Genomic DNA, 22,626 nt, shown 5'->3' with positions numbered 1-22,626 from the left:
ACCTGCAAGGTGATTCAGTGTATGGTGCTGAACCGATTCAGGCCCACTGTGGATGCCAGCCTACCTAAGGAGCAAGCTGATTTTCAACCACACAGATTATGCTGCAACCAGTCCTGGCCCACACTACAAATGTTAAGACTGGATTCCAGTGAAAACTAAAGACCAGTACTGCTTTCATTGAACTGTCAGTGGCACATGACAGAGTCTGGAAGGGATGGTCTGCTACTGAAACTGGTCAAAGTGATTCCCCATGTGCAGAATCTCAGGCTGCTGTACACCATGCTTAGTGGCTGAAGGATGCGTGTATACCTTGCAGGCCAAACCAACAAGCTGCTCGCTTTGTATAATGGGCTAAAAAAAGTCTCTGTACTTGCTCCAGCACTCCTCAAGGTGTACACGAACGATTTGCTTGAACCAATAGTGCAGAAGTTTGCGTATGCTGATGATTTGATGACTCACAACTCAGGCCTGAAGCTTTAAAGAACCTTTACATCTGACCTTAAGATCATGGAGTGCTTCCAAAAGTGGTGGCTAAGACCAAATCTGAGGAAACTGGTTGTCTCTATTTTCCACTTTGATGGTAGAATCACAAAAAACACTCTTAACAGTTGAGTTTTCTGGTGAAACTGTGCATTATGGCCCAAAGCCAACATATCTTGGTGTCGTTCTTGACTGCACACTGACCTTTCATGACCACCTCGAGAAAGTAGCCTCTAAAGCAAAGAATCGCATCAACATTACTCAAGAGTCAGCAGGAATAAGCTGTCCTGGTCCTACAGACATCAGCCTTTGCCCTGGTGTATTCAGTTTCAGAGTACTGTGCACCATGTAGACAAGAAGCTGCCATACCCAACTTGTGGACATGCTGCTGAATCATATCATATGAATCATCATGGGAACTTCAAGATCAACATCTCTACCATGGCTTTCTGTATTAGCAAACATCAGAGCTCCATCGAAATATAGCCACAGCATGAGAACTTAAATGCATTGAAGACTATCCAGAACTTCCCATCCGGCAGGTTATGGATAATATACTCCAACAATGCCAGAAATTGCAAAAATCATTGTGAACCATACGTGACCACTTCATGTCTCTGGATCTGGCCAGGAAACGGCAAAGCTTCTGGACCTTATCTATCGTTCCAGACAAGCACCTTATTACTGAACCAACAAACTGCCCTCCCTGTTTCGACCTGTCACATAGACTTTGGTCCACATTGAACTGCATCTGACCAACTATGGAAGAGGCATCTACTTGATACACAAGTAGAAAATCAGACTTCCCTTTGTGCGACGGTGGTGAGAACATCCAAACCATCAAACACATCATAACGCAGTATCCTAAATATGGATTCAAAGGTGAATTGGATGATACCCACAGTGTCACTGAGGAGGCCTTGAAATGGCTTAGGGACCTACAACTGCATCTGTAGAATGTTGTTCTGCAGATGCCATACACACACACGCGCAAGAGAGAGCTCAGTAGAGTGTCATCTGGAGTGGGAGCATTCTCCTGCTGCACCAAAGGGGTGGTTGTTCATTTTCCCATGAGGACACATGAGGATTGGGGAAGAAGCGTTACTTATCTGACAGATGAGATGGAGTGGGAGCAACTCAGTACCATGATGACCTGAAGGGTTATCTGTAGGAAATAATGTGGGGTCTGAGTTGAGGGGACTATAGTTGGTAGTAGGGAAAGGCTTGGGAGGGGAGGTGTTGAGTGAATCTGAACTACCATGTAGAAACTGAACCTCCAAGTGGCCCTGCAGAGATTGGTTTAGTTCCAGCCCTCTGTGAACAGAACCTGCAGGTTGTCTTGAGTTACATATGTGAACTTAGCCCTGCAGTTTTTTAATAAATCCACTTACTAACTCATAAGGGAAAATAAGGATTAATAATGGGCTGATATTTTGTGCGGGGTTTTGTAAGCAGTTTCAGGTATTGGGAAGGACTATACTCAGAAATATAGAAACACTGCAAAAAATTTTAAAAAAAGGCCATTCATGCACAGTTTCCAACCTAATCAATACAAGGAAGTACTGCCAATTTTTCAAGAACCCTTTACCTGAATCATTTTCAGCCCTGTTACTAGACAGAAGTTTGGCTGCTTAATTCAAATATTACCTCAGAACCCTCTGAGATTCTCTCATTACTAATGTGTGTGTTTATAATTTTTTCAGTCAGAAAGAATTTTTACATTTATCTGAAAGAGTCTTCATTTTCAGAGCTGATTTTATTGTTTCCAGCAACACACACACCACTCCTGTCAGAATATAATTTTTATTTTCATTATTAAAATATCAGGGGTGTGTGTGTGTTTATATATATATAAAATATACAATTGTCCTGACAATGAAATCTATTAGTCAACGAGATAATCTCCCAAGGGAAACTGGAGATTATAATACAAGGACCAGTCCTGCATTGGCAGGGGATTAATTAGTGGTTCTGTAAATATGTGTGGGGAGGGAGGTATTGATTAAATAGTAGGAAAGCCAGAGTCTGTTTATTTTCATCTGTTTCCTTTTATGGCCTCTGAGAAATGCTGAGTGATAAATAAGAAATGTTAAGAATGGATAAATAAATGCTAAGAAATGTAAAGTAAAATCTAAATAGATGTGAGAGCATTAATAAAAATCAGATGAATTAGACTCCATGGAGAACATAGAGAGACAAAATATATGCACTGGTAGTGTGATATCCTTTGCTTCTGTTCTAGATATTTGAGTGGTGGTACTTTCGCAAGTATGGGACATCATTCATTGAGCAGGTCTCTGTGAGCCACTTGCGCCCTCTGCTGGGTGGGGTGGACAATAACTCCCCCAACAACTCTAACACAAGCAATGGGGACTCTGATTCAAATCGACAGAGTGTTTCAGGTAAGAAAATTCCTGTCTGCTGCAAACAATTAACTATGAACGTAACTCTTTTTACTATGCTTCCACTGCAGAAGAATGATAAAATATCCCCTTTGCTCACACTGAACATAGTTCTTGCTGGACGTTCATTCAAAATCTTCACTTTAAATTTTAATTGGTCTGCCCTCATTGTGTTCAGAAATTAAGTCATAGATCACTCGTAAAAATGATGGCTCTTACTATTTATTAATGCTGTACGCCTGCGCCCAGGAAAAGCAGAGTGAAAACCCGCTGTATTTACAGACATCCGTTTTATTTGTTTGGTATGCTTTGGTATTTAAATTGGATTAAAAATTGGGTGAAATAATGTGAAAACAACTGCAGTTCACTTTGTATGGTGAAAAGCCGACCTCTGACCTTGAAGTCAGTTCATAGGGAGTAAAGCAGAATTGATTGTTTATCTAAGGAATTTATCCAAGGAGAATGAAATATCTGTGATTATTAGTGAATGAAATACTAGTGATTAAGGTCCTGATACTGCAAAGAATTTCTCACATGTGTAGAGTTAGGTATATACTTAAGTCTTAGCAGGATCAAGGCCTAAGAAGATGATGCCTGAAAGTCAAATTGTGTCCACGTCTAAATAGCACCACAGGGAAACTAGAGGAAGTAAGACATCCCTTGTACCCCAGAAATACGTGCGCATGAGCCCGGACATACACACACACACACACGCCTTTCTTACATCTCCACTGAAGGCATGGAGGGGTAAGCCAGGTCTTTACACCTTTCATGAAATGTTGACCTCATTGAAGTCAATACTCCCATTGAAATCAATAGAGCCAGGATTTCACGTTCAGTGGGTGCAGATGGCTGGAGAACAGGTGAATGGAACAGGGGGTCACGATCTTTTGCTAGTGTAGACCAGTGGCAGAACAGAGCAGAATTGTACCTTCCTGAGGTACTGCAGAAGTGGTGCAGCTGTATGCCACTCTTACATAAGACAGGTTGTAAAACACAGTCTTACCCTCAACCATGACCATGTAAGGCTAACTGTAAAATTGTCTTGTTTTCCAATAAGAGAAATTGAGTAACTGCCCAGAGGTAATTATGTCTTCCTAAATGCTGATTGCTCAGATTCTATTAGCATAAACCAAAGACAAACATTTCCCCTATACTTCTGAAGTTTCTTAGAAATGACGCACATTCTTTTTACATTATTGTTGCAAAAGGCAAAGCAATTCTTTTTTCTTTTACAGAAATGCTTGGTTTAATGAGTCCATTATCAAGAAAATCACAGAAAGATCTCAAGAACACTCATCTGCTTTGGCATTATATTATTTTTAACTTAATGTGAATAGTTCATAAGCACTGTTTGCTTTTCATTTTAGTAAGAAATGGCTCACTGTGGTTTGCAATAGCTTAGAGGCTGATTCTGTTCCTGGCTCTGGCACAGATTTGCTGTGTGACTTTGGGCAAGTCATATTCAGCTAGATTTTTGAAAGAGGCCTCTGTTTTTTTATGCCTACTGTGAGACACCTTGGGCTTGGTTTTCTGAGATGCTAAGCACCTGCAGCTCCCATTAACTTCAGTGGGAGTGCTGGGTGCTGCAAATCAAATCCATGGTGTTTCAGCACCCAAAAACTGAGGTGCTCAAATTCAGTGATTACTTCTGAAAATTTTGGCCTGAACTGTGTTATGTCTTTCTAATAACAGCTGTATTATCTCTCTGTACCCCTGTTGTTTCTGAAGTGCTTTGAGATCCTTACATGAAAGGTCTAGATGTGAAAATTGTTATTTATTTATTTATTTTATTTTATTTTATTCTGGACACAGGGGCATTTATGTGCTCTGTACTCATATGAAGACAGCATTAGCACAGAAGAAATAAGCCCTGTAATGTAGTGATGAAAAGGAGGGTTGTGATATGGTATTGGACTTGAATTTAGAAGATTGGGCTCCAATTCCTGGCTCTAGCACAGACTTCTGGTGTGTGCAGATCATGTAAAGGCTAATTTTCAGAAGTGCTCAGCACGTGCAGCTACCACTGTCTCCAGTCGGAGTTGTGGGTACTCAGCACTTCTGAAAATCAAGAGTCCTAATCTCTCTGTGCTTCATTTCCTCATCTGTAAAATGAAGATAATAGAACTTGACTGTTCTGAGGATAAATACATTATTGCTTCCAGGGTGCTTGGATACTCAAATGACAGAGGCCTTATAGGTATAGAGACAGAATACCAGGGAGGCCAATATAGTCTCTGTCTTAGAAACTGTTGAGGAGTAAGATCTTACAGAAATGACACTATGCTTCCTTTGATTCATCAAAATCCGTGTCTCTGTTTCCCAGTTAATATTTTTATGTAGATAAATGTGTGACTTTTGAAGACATGTAACTGCTTTTTATTAAGAAAACTGATCCTTTCACACATATATAATTGTTTTAGCCCCATCTTGCTGTTCAACACATATGTGTTAGGCCTTGTCTACACTGGTGGCTGCATGTAAGGTACAGGCACTACATATGTAGCAGCATGCCACAGTGACAAGCAGGCTGAGTCCACACTGCGGTTTGTAGCTACGCATCAGTGAAAGGCTCTAGCAGTGGGTAGACAGTGAGGAAAGGCTCTGGCAGCTTGGAGCCTTTCCCCACTGGCTCCCCCACTGCCAGAATCCTTCCCACTGCTGGAGCTTTTCTGTGTGGCCAGGAAGCAGCAGGACATTATGCTGCTAAAAACCGCAGTATAGATGGGGGAGGCACTGCTTGGGCACATGGAGAACCGTGTAGGGTACATATGCTAAGTTTCTGGCATCTCTGTACTCCACTCACCTAAGCCACATCTCACCATCTCCACTGCTCTTTATACCCATGCTAGGGGGCATGCAATGTGTGTACTCTATGCACTGCTGTAAGGAGTGTGCAGTGTAGACATACGCTTAATATTAGAAACTCATTTAGCTTTCGTTAGGGCTATGTCTCTAGAATCAGTTCAGATTTCATTAAATTTATCTCCTCTTCAGTATGTCAGAATTAAAGAATCAAGGAAAAGTCTGAAAATGACAAAGATAAATAAATGAGAAAGGGTATTTGTTTAGATCTGCTACTTTTATGTCAGTAATCTCCATCATGTTTCTTGTTAAATATCAGTAGAGTGTATTTCGCTCCTGCTCATCTAGGTTTATCAGAAATTCAACAGCGTTCCCAAGTTAAATATGTTTAGTAACCTCAGCAATCTTGGTCTCCACTGGACATTTTCTACATTATGTAACCTGCACATAGCTTAGCAAAGTTCAGCAGTTGACATTCCCATCTCAGGAGAGTTAAAAGACTTACGCAACAGCAGCGTGATACTGTGGACCAGGGTTGGACTGTATTGACAGAGAGCATGGGAAAGTGCAGCACATGCCTGTATGTGTCAGTGCTTTTAACCACACTTCAGCAAGTCCAAAATATACTCAAAATTTTATAACAGACACTCTCAAACCTCTTGCCAAGATTTTCTGCTGTAAGAAAATAGCTGACAGAGCTCTTGCATTTCTATTTGTATGCAGAGAAGTGCTGTGTGACAATCACTTGGTCTCTCTGTGCCTCAGTTCCCTACCTGTTGAATGGGAACAATGGCCCTACCCTGCTTCACAGGGGATATTGTGAAGATAAATACATTCAAGACCATGAGGTGCTCAGATAGTGTAGTGATGGGGTCAGATAATTATCTAAGTTAGATAGACTATTCCGTCAGAACCACTTCCACCTTTCAGTCCTCTTTCAGGAATTCGATAACATCTATGAGCCTGGGTGCTGCACTTTAGGAAGGACATGGATAAATTGGAGAGAGTCCAGAGGAGAGAAGCAAAAATGATTTAAAAAAAAAAAAAAAAAAAATTTAGAAAATCTGACCTGTAAGGAAAGGTTAAAAAACTGGAGATATCTAGTCTTGGGAAAAGAAGACTGGGGGAACCTGATAACAGGCTTCAAATATGTTAAGGGCTGTTATCAAGAGGATGGTAATCAATTGTTCTCCATGTCCACTGAAAGTAGGCATAATCTGCAGCAACAGAGATCTCGGTCAGATATTAGGAAAAACTTACTAACTGAAAGGGCAGGTAAGCCCTGGAATGAGCTTTCAAGAGATATTGTGAAATCCCCATCATTGGAGGTTTATTAAGAACAGATTGGACAAATATTTGTCAGGAATGCTCTAGTTTATTTGGTTCTGCCTCATCTTAGGGATCTGGACTTGATCTCTCAAGATCCCTTCCATCCTATATTTCTATGATTCTATGACTGTACATCAGATCCTGTGAATTCCTTAATAATGCTATCATATAATCCCTCTGGAACAACTACATGGTGTTCATATCTTCCAAAAGAAATCAGTACTCTGAACTTCACTGTAGAATGAGTGCCTGAAAAGACAGAATACTCTTCAATAAGACCTATCTAGTTATTCAGTAATTGGGACACTACTGTGATCTATCAATATCCTATATATGATGTAAGAGATATGCTTTCCAGACTATTATAAATCAAAATAGGGATATTCCCTCTAATTTCTAAATCCAAATGACTGAAGATGTCTGTTCTATGTTCGATTCACCTCTGTTTTCTTATGCTGGCATTTGTTTACTGGAGTGTAGCAAATATCCTTCTCTTCAGAATACTAGAACTACAGCTGCTCTATTCAGACTCTGTTATGAGCTGATGCAAAAATAGAAACAAAAAAGGGAGCATCTTCTATAACCAGCCAAACTAGTGCCCAGCTGTTCCCAGGATAGGGGAGACTGGAAAGGCAGTAAAACACAATTTTTCCCCATTTGCACCACCCTAACCAGGTGTTCTGACTTCTTATGCACCCAAGGATTTAGTCCAATAACTTAAGCAATAAGTTAAGCAATCAAGCAAAAAGAATGACATCACAGTCATCAAGCCAGTGTTAACTGCCTTCTTTCCTATTTATTGCAATCAGAGTAACCGGACTATTTAATTATTCTTCAGGGACTGAGATGTCTGATTTTACCTTAATAAGTACTATACTTTGAAAAATCATATTTTGTATTAATCACCAGAAACAAGCTTGGCGAACAACCACCCTCTCCAGCTATACTAGAGGATGATTGGACACCGTTCAAACGCCTCTGTTGTTGCAGGCACATAGTCTTCTAACCTTAACTGGCTGCTGTAGTGATTTAGACATGAACAAGGAAGCATTTATCTTCTTATAGTGTTGTCTTTATTGTAGTAAGTTGCAATGTTTTGCTATCAGAAAGTAATATTGAAGTGAGAATTTTATTGCAATAAGATCTTTCCTTTTTAACAACTGCCATTGCTTTTCCTATCCCTTTCTTTTTTTTCTAAAGAGACATTGTGAGCCTGCTTAGGCCCCAAATCGTACTTTCCTTAGAAGTGATGTAATCTAATGAAGAGACTGCTTTGGACATTAAGTACCTAAAATATAGTAGAAATCCTCCACTCCCTCGCCAAGGGCCAAATTCGAGTTCAGATGCTTCTGCAGTGTGAAACCACAGCTGGAAACAGTACAGCTCAGCAGGGCTGTGGAGAACCTACTCCTATCCTGAAGAAGGAAGGTGTTGCATTTGGAAGGACTTCATCCAGGAGACCAAATAAGGACTCCATGCCAGCCATTCCCTCTTGTGGCCTAGGAGGGCCCAGTCCTCTGATTTGGCTGAGCTCTGCTCAGCACAGAACCCAGAGGGATGAGAGCGTAATGGCAAATGTAGTCATGTAACACCTTTAGGCTGCCCTCCAATGCCAGGGCACATAAAAGGCCAGTATGGAGGAGCCTAGGGATTAAGCCAGGATCTGTTCAAGGCTGCTCTAAAGTTACACCTGTCTGTTTTTAAACAGAAATATTTCATTAAATGTGAACCATATTTTATGAGTATTAGAACACCCACTAGAAATATAGAGGAACAATAATTAAATTAATCCCAGGCCAGGCCAGGCCAGAGAGATCCAACATTCTTGCAGAAGTAACAATGCACTTCCCCGATTGGCGTTCTATCAACTTCATTACTGTCTACTGCCTCTTCGGCAACAATGTAATGAACCTAAATACCATACCTGCCTGAAACAAGACTACTTGTGGCTAACAACTCATTGATAATGAAACAGGAAGAAAGTAAAAAGTGCTCTCTTGCAACCATGTTTTTCTACACCAGTGTTTTTGCTCCCTCCAAACTCCTGCCTTTTGCCACATCACTATGCGTACGTCTAGACTATCAGCCGTTTCAGCAGGTAACAATCGATTTCTCGGAGATCGATATATCGGGTCTCATCTAGATGCGATATATCGATCCCCAAACGTGCTCCCGTCGACTCTGGAACTCCACCAAAGCGAACGGCGGTAGCGGAGTCGACAGGGGAAGCCGCGGACATCGATCTCGCGCTGTGAGGACGAGAGGTAAATGGATCTAAGATACTTCGACTTCAGCTACACTATTCACATAGCTAAAGTTGCGTATCTTAGATTGATCCACCCCCCCCCCCCCGCAGTGTAGATCAGCCCTATGTCTTACACATATGTTATCTAATTTAGGGGCTGACCCTGAGAGCTGTTGACATCTGCAACTGTATTTTTCAGACTACCAAAGGAATCACTGCAAATTTATGCAAGATGCTTTCTCTCCCTGCCATTCCAACACCACTTCTCAATCAGGCCTGGACATAGCAATGGAGAATATGAAAAGAGCACTGCTTGACTTCCATTCTATATTTCTATTTCTCATTGTTGTATGCAGTGTTGTTGTAGCCCTGTCGCTCCCAGGATATTAGAGAGACAAGCTGGGTGAGGTAATATCTTTTATTGGACCAACTTTTGTTTTGTCTCTCACCAACAGAAGTTGGTCCAATAAAAAGATATTACCTCACCCAGCTTGTCTCTCTATTTCTCATTGTGACAGACTAGGGTATTCATTATGTCTCAGGATCAGGCCTATGTATTATAAAATGCATAGATTAGATACCTTGTCAACTTACCATCGTAGTGTAGACTTTTGCTGCAGTGAGGTCCTGGTGAGTTAACATGATGCCATTGACATTTCGTAGTAGATTCAGGTTGACATTTGGTTGTGATGAAAAGTAGCCTGATAAAATGTCAGTGACGCAATATTGCTGGCAAAACAAGGCACGATAAGTTCTTGCAGTGACTTGCATGATGTATGTTACAATAAAGGGTCTGCAGCAAAATTATGTGCTACCACACAGTGCATCTCTGAATCTTTTGGTTGCAAATATTGGGTCTGATTCTGGTCTCACTTTCATTGATGTAAATCAGGAGTGATTCTGTTGCAGTCAGGGAGTTCCACTGGTATAGAACTTGTGCAAGTGAAACCAGAATCAGGCTTTTGTATTTGGGAATCTGTAGGAATTAATGCTATTAATCTTGTAAGCTCTGTTCTAAATGGTATTATTGTTGGGGATTTTCTTGAGTCTCCCTGCCTGTGAGATGGATTTAGATATGAACATGGGGAACTTGTATCTTATTTTATTTGGGTATAAGAGGAGCAAAACACATGAAACACTTTTAGTGTTCCCAAGCCTTTGCCGTGACCTTTCCTCTGCCAATCAATCTTAGCATCCCTTGTCAATCGTGGGATGGTTATAACTCAAGCAAGGTCAGCAGCTGGTGCCACAGGTTTTCTTTTTTATATATAATTTCAAATGCTGAGGAGGAATTAAAGCAGCCAGTTGTAGTTGAGATTCTCACTGATTTATAACAGTAACTAGACAATGAAGTTTGCCTCTAGAAATAACAAGTCCATAGGGACATGATTAATTACAGGATTTTTCAGCACAATAATCCCAGATATGATCCTCCCCTGCTGCCCCACACTCATTATGGTAAATGTGAAACCTGGCAGTAATCAAAACAGTCATTTTAATCTTCCGTTTGAAACTTTGTTAGGGATTGTTTTCTTGAATGATATAATTTGTTAATCCTAAATTATAAGGAAATCATTGTTTGAAAGGGACAGAGTGAGAAGATACATTTTCCTGTATCTTCATGCCTTTAATTTGCTGTTTGGTTGTATGGAAAATAAAAGCAGACCACCACAACTTCTTAGAAGATAATTGATGTTTCTGATGAATGTCAATGTTAAGGTTGTAATTTTGGGGAGTTTCATTAATGTATATTTTTGTTTCTCCTTGTGACAGAATGCAAAGTGTGGCGAAATCCATTAAACCTATTCAGAGGGGCTGAATATAACCGGTAAGTGTCACAGGAGTCTGTTGTGCAGTAGCATAGCCCTGAGAAGCGCACAGAGAATATTCTAAATACCAAACAAAGTACCTTTTGGACAGCATTCAGCTATGCCTCAAGTTTTCAACCTGTGTTCTCTACTTGGTAAATGTTTTTGAATGGGAAGGAATTTAGCTCCATTTTCAAGAGCCCAGTAATATAGTTAGAACACCTACAAATCTAAATGTTTTAAAAGGGTCTGGTATTTGTTAACAATACAGTGGCAGTTCCGTTCAAATTGATTGTAACAAAATAATTAAGTGGGTTGTAGTTAGCTTCTATGGGTCTTAACTTTTGAATACGTCTGTATTCATTTCCAATGTGTATTTTTCAAGATACTAATTAGCCTATGTGAAACTACCGTAACTCCTTCAATGGACAAGAAAATGCACAAAATGTAGAGAACAATTTGGTAAGGAGGCGGACTGGATAAACTAATAGGTCATGTCCATCTCTCATTTCTAGGATTCCCTTTTGGTATAGATTTGCTGTATGTGTGTCTTCTTATGTACCAAAATGTCTGACTTTGTTGGTGCCTTTACAGATATACGTGGGTGACAGGAAGAGAACCTTTGACCTACTATGATATGAATCTTTCAGCGCAGGATCATCAAACGTTCTTTACATGTGATACAGATCATTTACGGCCTGCAGATGCCAGTAAGAAAATGCACTTTTTCTGAGTGTTTAATGGTAGTTTTAGACTGGGGTTAGCAGAAATTTGTCTCGGAGATCAACTTTCTTCAAACAGACTAGCAAAGGCAAGGGCTTGATCATATTTCAGTGATGCTCCTCTGGGTAAAAAATTGGGAATTTGTGGAGTCACGTTATTAATGTGTAGATTTCAAACAAATAATCATTTACTTATGTGCCATTTATTGCTTGAGAGACACTTCACTATATTTTGTACTGTCTGTCACTAAAGCCATTCACGTTTACAAAGACTCAAGTTTCCCTCCTACTTCCAGCAATGGTTTCTGACATATACAGAGGTAAAACAAGTTGTTATACCATCTGGTGCAATGCTGATTTATGCACTCTGGATCAAATTCAGCCTTCATTTACACAGGAGCTACACCCATGTAAGTGAAGTAGAACTCAGCCCTATGTTTTACTGGCCCACTGAAACTGGAAGCTGTAGGGAGCAATGGAAACTGGAAATTATAACCTGCTTTGATAAGACAGTTACTCACCTTTGTAACTGTTGTTCTTCGAGATGTGTTGCTCATATCCATTCCAATTAGGTGTGCGCGCACCACGTGCACGTTTGTCGGAAGATTTTTACCATAGCAACACTCGGTGGGTTGGCTGGGTCGCCCCCTAGAGTGGCGCCGCCATGGCACCGGATATATACCCCTGCCGACCCAACAGCCCTTCAGTTCCTTCTTGCCGGCTACTCCAACAGAGGAGAAGGAGGGCAGGTTTGGAATGGATATGAGCAGCACATCTCAAAGAACAACAGTTACAAAGGTGAGTAACCGTCTTTTCTTCTTTGAGTGCTTGCTCATATCGATTCCAATTAGGTGATTCCCAAGCGTTACCTAGGCGGTGGGGTCGGAATGAGATGTTGCAGAATGCAGATCTGCTGAGCCAAAGGCTGCTCACCTCTGTACTGTTGAACCAGAGCGTAATGTGAGGCAAAGGTGTGGATGGAGGACCAGGTAGCTGTGCGACATATCTCCTGAATGGGTACATGAGCCAGGAAGGTGGCAGATGAAGCCTGAGCCCTGGTAGAATGTGCAGTGAGGTGGCTCAAAGGGACATGAGCCAAGTCATAACAAGTACGGGTGCACGCCGTCACCCAAGATGAGATCCTCTGGGAGAAGACAGGTAGGCCCTTCGTTCAGTCTGCCACTGCGATGAAGAGTTGGGGCGTTTTACGAAAATGTTTTGTCCGCTCGATATAAAATGTGAGCACTCTACGGATGTCTAGGGAGTGCAATTGTTGTTCCCTTTGTGACGAGTGTGGCTTTGGGAAGAAGACCGGAAGGAAGATATCCTGGTTGATATGAAAGGCTGATACCACTTTAGGGAGGAAAGCCGGGTGTGGTCGCAACTGCACCTTGTCCTTGTGAAACACAGTATATGGTGGGTCCACCATGAGAGCCCTAAGCTCGGAAACTCGTCTGGCCGATGTAATGGCTACGAGGAAAGCTGTCTTCCAGAACAGGTATAATAGCGAGCAGGTTGCTAACGGCTCGAAAGGGGCGGACATAAAGTTGAGTTAAATCAGTTGAGGTCCCAGATTGGGGTGGGACGGCATACTTGGGGGTATAGCGCGCGGTCCAAGCCCTTGAGGCAACCTAGAAACCATGGGGCTGTTGAAACACGAGCGGCCACTTTCCCTGGGTGAAGGTAGAGATGGCCACCAGGTGCACCAACAATCAATGATGATACCCGCTAAGGCCGTTCATTGTTTTGAGGAGACCAGAGGGTCAGTCCCAAGATGTGGGCCGATCGATACCTCGGTGGGAGTAACATTATGGCATTTTCGCCACCAGCCAGAGAAACGCTTCCACTTTGGCCAGATACGTTGGGACCGCATGTGAACGGTTCCTGCCTACCCAGGGATACTTGTTGTTACTGAGGCAGAGCAACGACTCAGAGGCTTAACCACGCAGCAGTCATGCTGTGAGGTGAAGGGACTGCAGGTCTGGGTTTGGTGAAGTCTGCCGTGGTCCTGAGTTATGAGGTCTGGGCGAAGAGGCAGGGTAATTGGGTTGGCTATCAACAGGTCGAGCAGCATAGTGTACCAGTGCTGCCTGGGCCATGCTGGAGCAATCATGATTAAGCAAGCTCTATCCCTGTGGAGCTTTATCAGGACCCTGTGAACCAGCGGAACGGCGGAAAGGCGGAAAGCAGTTGGCTCGTCCACAGCATCAGGAAAGCGTCCGAGATCAAGCCCGGGGAGAGGCCTTGGAAGGAGCAGAACATCTGGCATTTCCTGTTCTTGCGGGAAGCGAAGAGGTCTATACGGGGAAAGCCCCACTTCTGGAAAACAGAATGAATAATGTCCTGACGAATCGACCACTCGTGAGACAGGAAGGATCTGCTGAGTCAATCCGCCAGAGTGTTCCGAACCCCTGGGAGAAAAGACGCTACCAGGTCTATCGAGTGGGCTATACAGACGTTCCAAAGCTGGATGGCTTCCTGAAAAAGGAGGGAGGACCGTGTCCCTCCCTGCTTGTTTATGTAAATACGTGGCTGTTGTGTTGTCTGTGAACACTAAGACACAATGGCATTGCAAATGCTGTTGAAACGCCTGGCACGCAAGGCGGACTGCTCTCAGCTCTCAGACACTGATGTGCAAGGCCAGCTCCTGAGATGACCAAAGGCCTTGAGTGCGAAGATGGCCGAGGTGAGCACCCCAGCCAAGAGATGACGTGTCCGTCGTCAGGGACATAGAAGGCTGAGGTGGATGGAACGGCCTGAACACACCAGGGAGGGCATCAGCCACTAGGCGAGGGAGCCTAGGATGCTCGGGGGAATCATGACTATCATGTCTACGGTGTCTGTGCCCTGGTGGTATACCGAGGTGAGCCAAGATTGGAGGGAACGGAGGCGTAGCCTGACGTGTTTGGTCACGAACATGCAGGCAGCCACGTGACCCAGGAGACCGAGACAAGTGCGAGCCAAAGTTGTCGGGAAGTTCTGTAGGCCTCGGATAATTGTTACCATCGCCTGAAACCGAGGCTGTGGTAAGCAGGCTCTGGTGAGACTGGAGTCCAGGATGGCCCCAATGAAGTCTATCCTCTGTGTGGGAACCAGAGTGGATTTCTCTGTATTGATCATCAGGCCTAGACTCATGAATAGGTCCTTGACGATGTTCGCGTAATGGGTGACTTGTGCCTCGGAGGTCCCTCGAATGAGCCAATCGTCGAGATACGGAAACACGTGTATCCGATGGTGGCAGAGGGAGGCTGTCATAAACAGATAGCTAAGGGTTAATGTTTCTTTTACCTGTAAAGGGTTAAAAAAGGGAACCAAACACCTGACCAGAGGACCAATCAGGAAACTGGATTTTTCAAATCTCAGAGAGGGAATTTTTGGGTGTGTGTTCTTTGTCTGTGTCTCTAGTGCTCTCTCGGCTCTGAGAGAGGATCTCTCTACCTTTTTCAGCGCTTTCTAATCTTCTGTTTCCAGTTTGTAAGTACAGCGTATAAGACAATATAGGGTTTTATATTGTTTATTTATTACATGTGTGTAAGTTTGCTGGTAATGTTTAAATTGTAATTTCTTTTGGATAAGGCGCTTATTCATTTTTTTATTAAGCCACCCTTAACCCTGTATAATTGTCCACCTATTCCGATACAGAGAACCATTTTTAATGTCTTTTTTTCTGTTCTTTTTATATAAAGCTTTCTTTTAAAACGTTGTGGATTTTCTTTTCTAGTAGCCGCTCAAGGGGATGAGGAATCTTCGTGCGCAGGATACTATTTTCTTCTCTCAGGGAAAGACCTTGGGCCCCGAGGCGGACACCAAGAAAGGACACGGGGAAGCGTGAATTGTCCCTCTCTGTCTCTTTGTAACTTCAAGGATGTTAATACAGTAATCTTCCCCAGGGTAACCCAGGAGGGGAAAGCCTGGCGAGTAGGTAAAGAGGGGGGACGGGAATGGGTTATTTCCCTTTTGTTGTGAGACTCAGGAATCGAGTCTTGGGGTTCCCCCAGGAGGAAGGTTTGGGGAGACCAAAGTGAGCCAAACAATGACATTTTTTTGGCTTGTGCGCAGCGCATCAGATCTAAGGTAAAATAAGCTTTAAGGATTATCAGTAACCTCATATTTGAACTCTAAGGTTCAAGATGAGACATTTATACCTTTAACAGACGGTTCGACCGACTCAACCATGCCACTTCTCGTGCCATATTACTCTTCGGTCCTGTTTAGAAAAGCGCCTCAAACGGAAGGACCGAACAATAAGAACATAAAAACGGCCGTGTAACCGAGGTCCCAACAAAGCGTCCATCTTAGCCCAGTATACTGTCTACCGAAAAATGGCCAATGCCAGGTGCCCGAGATGAGTGAAGTCTAAACAGGCCAATGATCTAAGTGATCTGATCTCCCTGCCATCCCAGTCTCCATCCCTATCCGCTGATTACAGAGGCTAGGAACACCTATTCTTTCAACCTTCTCCGCTATAGCCCTTTTACTGGACTCTACCCACCAAATTTATCTCACGTCCTCTTCTATTAGACACAAATGTTATAGTCCCCGCCAGCCTCACAAACATCCTCAGGTAAGGAGACTTCCACAAAGTTACTGTGCGCTGTGTGAGAAAGAAGAACTTCCTTTTATTGTTTTAAAAACTACCTATTAATTTCATTTGGTTGACTCCAAGTTTCCTGTATTTATGTAAATAATAAATACCACTTTTCCTTATCCACCCTTTCCTCAAACATCACTCATGATTTATATACCTTTCATCATATCCTCCTGCTTAATCCCTCCACTTTTCCAAGTCGAAGAGGCCGGCCTCTTTTAATCTTTCCCTCGTATGGGACCCCCTTCCAAAACCCCTAATCATTTTATTCCCCCCCTTTTCTGAAACCTTTTCCCTGAGCGCTAGAATATTCTTTTTGAGGTGAGGAACCAACATCTGTACACAGATTCAAGATGCTTGGGCATTACCCATGGATTTTATATAAGACAATTAATATATTCCTCTATCGTCTTTGACTTGCTATCTTCCTTTTTTTATGATTCCTAACCCATTTTCTTGTTTTTTCTTTTGAACCGCCTCTGCACAGTGCGTGGACATCTTCACGAACTACCACGATCCGCCAAGTCTTTTTCCTCACTTCGTGTAGCTAAATTTAGCCCCCATCATATTGTATGTATAGCTGGGTTTTCTATTTTTCTCTCCAATGTGCATCTACTTTTATGTTTATCCACATTAGATTTCATTGCTCATTTTGTTGCCCAATCACTAGTTTGTGAGATCTTTTTGAAGTTCTTCACAATCTGCTTTGGTTTTAACTATCTTGAGTAGTTTAGTATCATCTGCAACTTTGCCTCCTCCACTGTTTACCCCTTTCTCCAGATCATTTATGAAATAAATTGAAGTAGGATTGGCCCTAGGACTGACCCTTGGGGAACACCACTAAGTACGCCTCTCCATTCTGAAGAATTTACCATTAATTCCTACCCTTTGTTCCCTGTCTTTAACTATTCTCAGTCCATGAAAGGACCTTCCCTTTTACTCCCATGACAGCTTAATCTTATGCTAAACGCTTTGGTGAGGGACCTTGTCCAAAGACTCCTTCCTGGAAATCTAAGTACTAAATGTCCACTGGATCCCCCTTGTCCACATGTTGTTGACCCCTTCCAAGAACTCTAATAGATTGTAAGACACGATTTCCCTTTACAGCAAACCATGTTGACTATTGCTCAAACAGTTCGTTTTTCTATGTGTCTGACAATTTTATTCTAACTATTTGTTGACTAATTGCCCGGTACTGATGTTAGACCTTACCGGTCTGTAATTGCTGGGATCACCTGTCTAGAGCCTTTTTTAAATATATGGCGTTACATTAGCTAACTTCCAGTCATTGGGTACCGAAGCCAATTTAAAGGACAGGTGTACAAACCTTAGTTATAGTTCCGCAACTTCACATTTGAGTTCTTTCAGAACTCTTGGGTGAATGCCATCTGGTCCCGCGGTGACTTGTTTATGTTAGTTTATCAATTAATTCCAAAACCTCCCCTAATGACACTTCAGTCTGTGACAGTTCCTCAGATTTGTCACCTAATCTCCCTAAATCCCTCGGAAGACTGAACCAAAAAATCCATTTAGTTTCTCCGCAATGACTTTATCGTCTTTAAGCGCACCTTTTGTATTTCGATCGTCAAGGGCCCCACTGTTTGTTTAGCAGGCTTCCGCTTCTTGATGTACTTAAAAAAACATTTTGTTATTACCTTTGGAGTTTTTGGCTAGCCGCTTCTTCAAACTCCTCTGGCTTTTCTTATTACACTCTTGCACTTAAGCTGGCAGTGTTTGTGCTCCTTTCTATTTGCCTCACTAGGATTTGATTCCACTTTTTAAAGGAAGTCTTTTTATCTCTCACTGCTTCTTTTACATGGGTTGTTAAGCCATGGTGGCTCTTTTTAGTTCTTTTACTATGTTTCTTAATTGGGATATACGTTTGAGGGGCCTCTATTATGGTGTCTTTAAAAAGGGCCCATGCAACTTGCAGGGATTTCACTTTAGTCACTGTACCTTTTAACTTTTGTTTAACTAACCCCTTTACTAACTGTAAACTGGAAATGTTGACGGTTGGCTACAAACCAGAGGTATCGTCTGTGTGGAGGATAGATGGCGATGTGAAAATACAAGTCCTACATATCGAGGGCGGCATACCAGTCTCCAGGATCCAAGGATAGGATGATGGTCCCCAGGGATACCATGCGGAACTTCAACTTTATCATGAACTTGTTGAGTTCTCGGAGATCTAGGATAGGTCTGAGACTTCCTTTCACCTTGGGGATTAGGAAATAGAGGGAGTAGAACCCCTTGCCCCTTTCGTTCTTTGGTACCTCCTCTATGGCTCCCATGGCAAGGAGCATCCACACCTCTTGTAAGAGGAATTGCTCATGAGAGGGGTCCCTGAAGAGGGATGAGGATGGGGGGCGAGAAGGGGGGGGCGAAATAAACTGGAGGTGGTACCCAAGTTCCACCGTGCGTAGGACCCAACGATCTGAAGTTAGCTGGGACCATGCAGGGAGGAAAAAGGAGAGGCGGTTGTAAAAGGGAGGGAAAGGATCCTGGAAAGTCACTGGTACGCCATCCTCGGGCGCACCTTCAAAAGTTTGGCTTGGGCCCCATAGGTGGCTTGGAGGGACCCTAATTTTGGTCCCCTGGGGACCTGACTGCCGTCTACGACCGGCTCAACCACGCCTTCTGCCAAAGTCCTGCTTCTGTCTGGGCTAAGGGTAAGGGCGGTGAGGCTGGGGGTGGAAAGGCTGGCGTTGAGTCACCGGCGTGTGCATGCCGAGAGAGCGCATAATGACCCTGTTGTCCTTCAGGCTTTGCAGCCAAGGGTCAGTCTTTTCGGAAAAGAGGCCTCGACCGTCAAAGGGCAAGTCCTGTATGGTATGCTGTAGTTCCAGCAGGAGGCTTGAAACTTGAAGCCATGAAATGCGTCTCATGGCAACTCCCGAGGCCAGAGTCCTGGCTGCAGAGTCTGCTGCATCCAGCGAGGCCTGGAAGGAAGTCCTCTCCACTTTCTTTCCCTCCTCCACGAGGGCAGCAAACTCTTGACGGGAGTCTTGAGGGACTAACTCCATGAACTTGCCCACCGCTGCCCAGGTGATGTAGTTGTAGCGGCTAAGTAGGGCTTGCTGGTTTGCCACCCGGAGTTGGAGGGCCCCTGCAGAGTATACCTCACGGCCCAGTAAGTCCATGCGCCTATCCTCCTTCGATTTTGGAGCCGGAGCTTGCTGGCCATGGCTTTCCCTCTCATTGACAGACTGTATGACAAGGGAGCAGGGAGGAGGATGGATGTACAGGTACTCGTATCCCTTAGAGGGCACCATGTCCTTGCGCTCAACTCCCCTGGCAGCAGGTGGAATAGAGGCTGGAGACTGCCAGGGGGTATCAGCATTGGCCTGGATCGTCCGGATAAATGATAAGGCCACTCTTGTGGGGGTGTCAGCCAACAGAATATCCACCACCGGGTCTTCTGTCTCCGGCACCTCCTCTACCTGGAGATTCATATTGAGTGCCACTCATCTCAGGAGGTCCTGATGGGCTCTCAGGTCAATTGGAGGAGGCCCCGTGAAGGATGTCCCCGCCACTGCTTCATCAGAAGAGGAGGAAGAGGAGAGGCCAGGGACAAGCTGGTCCTGTGTGGACTCTTGCTCTTGGATGACCTCCGTCTCCAGTGGAATCTGGGAGTCTGGTGGCCGAACAGGTGCTTCCTCCGTACCAGTAGGAGGGGGGTGGCTGATAGTCGCCTCCGGCACCTGGTGCTCCGATGGAGCAGAGCGAGATGGGACTGGAGGTACACCTTGGGCCTGGTGGTATGCCTAAGGTGTCCAGAATGACCACTAATGGGGGCCTTGATCTTGGGCCTGGGTCTCCTGGAAGATTCTGGCGGGCACATCGGAGTCACAGTCCTGTGCATAGGAACTATCCGCATGAGAGGACACCGATGCATGTTGGGATGGCCAAGGAGGGGCTGAAAACCTCTGGGAAAAGTCTCCCTCTATGATTGATCTCGCTCTGTGCAGCACCGGGAATCGGTACCAGGAGCCATACCGGTACCGGGAGCGAGTTCAGGACCTACGACCGGAGCGGTGCCGGGAGGTCGACCGGGATCTCAAAGCTCGGCATCTGGAGTGGCTATGAGAGTCACAGTGCCTGGAGCGGTGCTGGGATCTGGATCGGTGCCGAGAGTACTGGGCCGGTGAACGGGACACTGATCGGTGCCACGAGTGCGACCGGTGCTGAGATGGGGATCGGTGCCGGGACTGCGATCAGCGTCGGGACCGGGATCAACGATGGGACCGAGAACGCCGGTGGGATCGCGATCGTGACCGGTGCCACTCTGCGGTGCTGACAGAGGGTGGTCTCATCAAGGCCGGCTTGCCTACAAATTGTATGACCCGCACCGGCGGTGCCGGGGATTGAGGCAGGGCAGACTCTGTCATCGCGATCAGCTCCCTCGCTGTGGAAAATGTCTCTGGCGTGGAAGGAATAGTGAACTCGACCACGGCTCTCGCCGGGGAGCTTTCAGGTACCGGACTTGACGGCCCTTGCAGGACCGGAATTTATGGTGCTAACGTTGTCGGTGCCACGACAGGTGCAGGTGCCGGGCGGTCCGATCTAGCCGGGTGCTCTGGCTGCGGTCCAGGTGGCATGGAAGCAGCGTGAGTCTTATGTCTCTTCACCCACGGGGAGAGAGAATGGTGCCAAGTAGACGTCAGTGCCGGCGATGGTCAGTGCCAAGAGGCCTTAGCAGTACAGGTGCTATCCGGTGCCAAAGAAGCGCTTCTGCCCATGGATTGAACAGCACTCGGTGCCGAGGGCGGAGGAGTAAGAGCTGTCTCCATCAGGAGCTGTTTGAGACGAAAGTCCTGCTCCTTTTTCGTCCTCGGCTTGAAGGCCTTGCAGATCTGGCACTTATTGGCGAGGTGGGATTCCCCGAGGCACTTAAGGCAGGAGTCGTGGGGATCTCCTGTTGGCATCGGCTTGTGACAGGCCAAGCACGGTTTGAAACCCGGTGAACCGGGCATGAGCCCTGGCACCGGGTGCGGGGAAGGGGCTAATCCCCGAACTCCTCTTAACTGTATACACTAACAATGTTATAAAAATGAATAAGAATTAATTGCAACTATAGAAATTTCAACTATATACACAAGAATAACGAGAGAACTACGAGTAGCTAGGGAAGTGGAGATCAGCTAAGCTGCGCTCCACTGTTCCAACGACTGACACGGGCGGTAAGAAGGAACTGAAGGGCCATTGGGTTGGCAGAGGTATATATCCAGTGCCATGGCGACGCCACTCTAGGGGGCGACCCAGCCAACCCACCGAGTGTTGCTAGGGTAAAAATCTTCCGACGAACATGCATGCAGCGCGCGCACACCTAATTGGAATCGATATGAGCAAGCACTCAAAGAAGAATCAAAAAATTCTAATTGTGTTAAATATTTATTGAATAATGTACTTTGCAATGCAAAACAGTGACTTAGAGATCCTGAGCCCCTGCCCCATGGTCTCTCTGCCTCATGCTCAGTCCCAAGCTCTTACCCTGAGAGGAGTCATGCTGAAGAGCACCATCCCCATCAGGGGCCAGGCAGTTCTGGGACTCCCAGGATCCATCCTCCTTCTTCATCTCCACTTCCCCAGGAAGCACCAAAAGCTCAGATCCAATCCTCCCACCCTCCTGCGGACTGGGGGCTCCCAGTGCCCCTCGGCACCGGAAGGACTGCCAAGGTTGGGGTGTGTGTGTGAGAGAGAGAAATGGCCAAGCAGGTGCATGGGGTGGCATTCAAATTTGACCTGGCCGCCCCTCTGTCATGAGGGATTGCTTGCTGGGCCTAATTTACAGTTCTGGTTGGGGCGGCTGGGCTCCCCGAAACTTCCCTTGTTGCACCCCTCCTGGGAGGAAGAGAGTCCCTATGCTCTCTCCCTCCCCTTTAGTGCAACGGTGCAGCTTTATGTATGATCTAGCCCTAGTCCAGATTTGGCTGTAAACAAAGGTTTAATTAAATGAAAGATTAACCATAGGGATTGAGGAGAGCAACTGAAATTGATTATGTGTCTTTTGAGTGACTGACTGAACCTCCTGGTTTGTGAAACATTCAGCAGTGAGTCAAACTGAAAGCAATTAATCAAGTTGTTGTTGTGCAGTCAGTTCTCCCTGTTAATGCTGCAGTGACTGACATGCCACCATTTTGCTTTGTTTTAATGAATAGTAATGCAAAAAGCCTGGAGAGAGAGAAACCCGCAAGCCAGAATTTCTGCAGCACACGAAGCCTTGGAGTTGAATGAGTAAGTGACAATA

At 44.7% G+C, this 22,626-nt stretch overlaps 1 protein-coding gene across 3 annotated transcripts in view; it reads left to right on the top strand.

Moving 5' to 3' along the window:
* Positions 1–22,626, top strand: part of ST7 (suppression of tumorigenicity 7) — a 253,873-nt gene that overhangs the window by 139,916 nt on the left and 91,331 nt on the right. For all 3 annotated transcript variants that reach the window (XM_032803955.2, XM_032803953.2, XM_032803956.2), the window contains exons 3-6: positions 2,723–2,882; positions 11,035–11,089; positions 11,664–11,779; positions 22,538–22,613. In XM_032803955.2, coding sequence (XP_032659846.1) covers positions 2,723–2,882; positions 11,035–11,089; positions 11,664–11,779; positions 22,538–22,613 — 407 coding nt within the window. The remainder of the gene's footprint in view (positions 1–2,722; positions 2,883–11,034; positions 11,090–11,663; positions 11,780–22,537; positions 22,614–22,626) is intronic.

The sequence above is a fragment of the Chelonoidis abingdonii genome, chromosome 1 (assembly GCF_003597395.2).
Source record: "Chelonoidis abingdonii isolate Lonesome George chromosome 1, CheloAbing_2.0, whole genome shotgun sequence".
In the NCBI taxonomy this organism is placed as follows: domain Eukaryota; kingdom Metazoa; phylum Chordata; order Testudines; family Testudinidae; genus Chelonoidis; species Chelonoidis abingdonii.
Note: the sequence above shows the minus strand (reverse complement) of the source record. Positions and strands in the feature narration are given on the sequence as shown.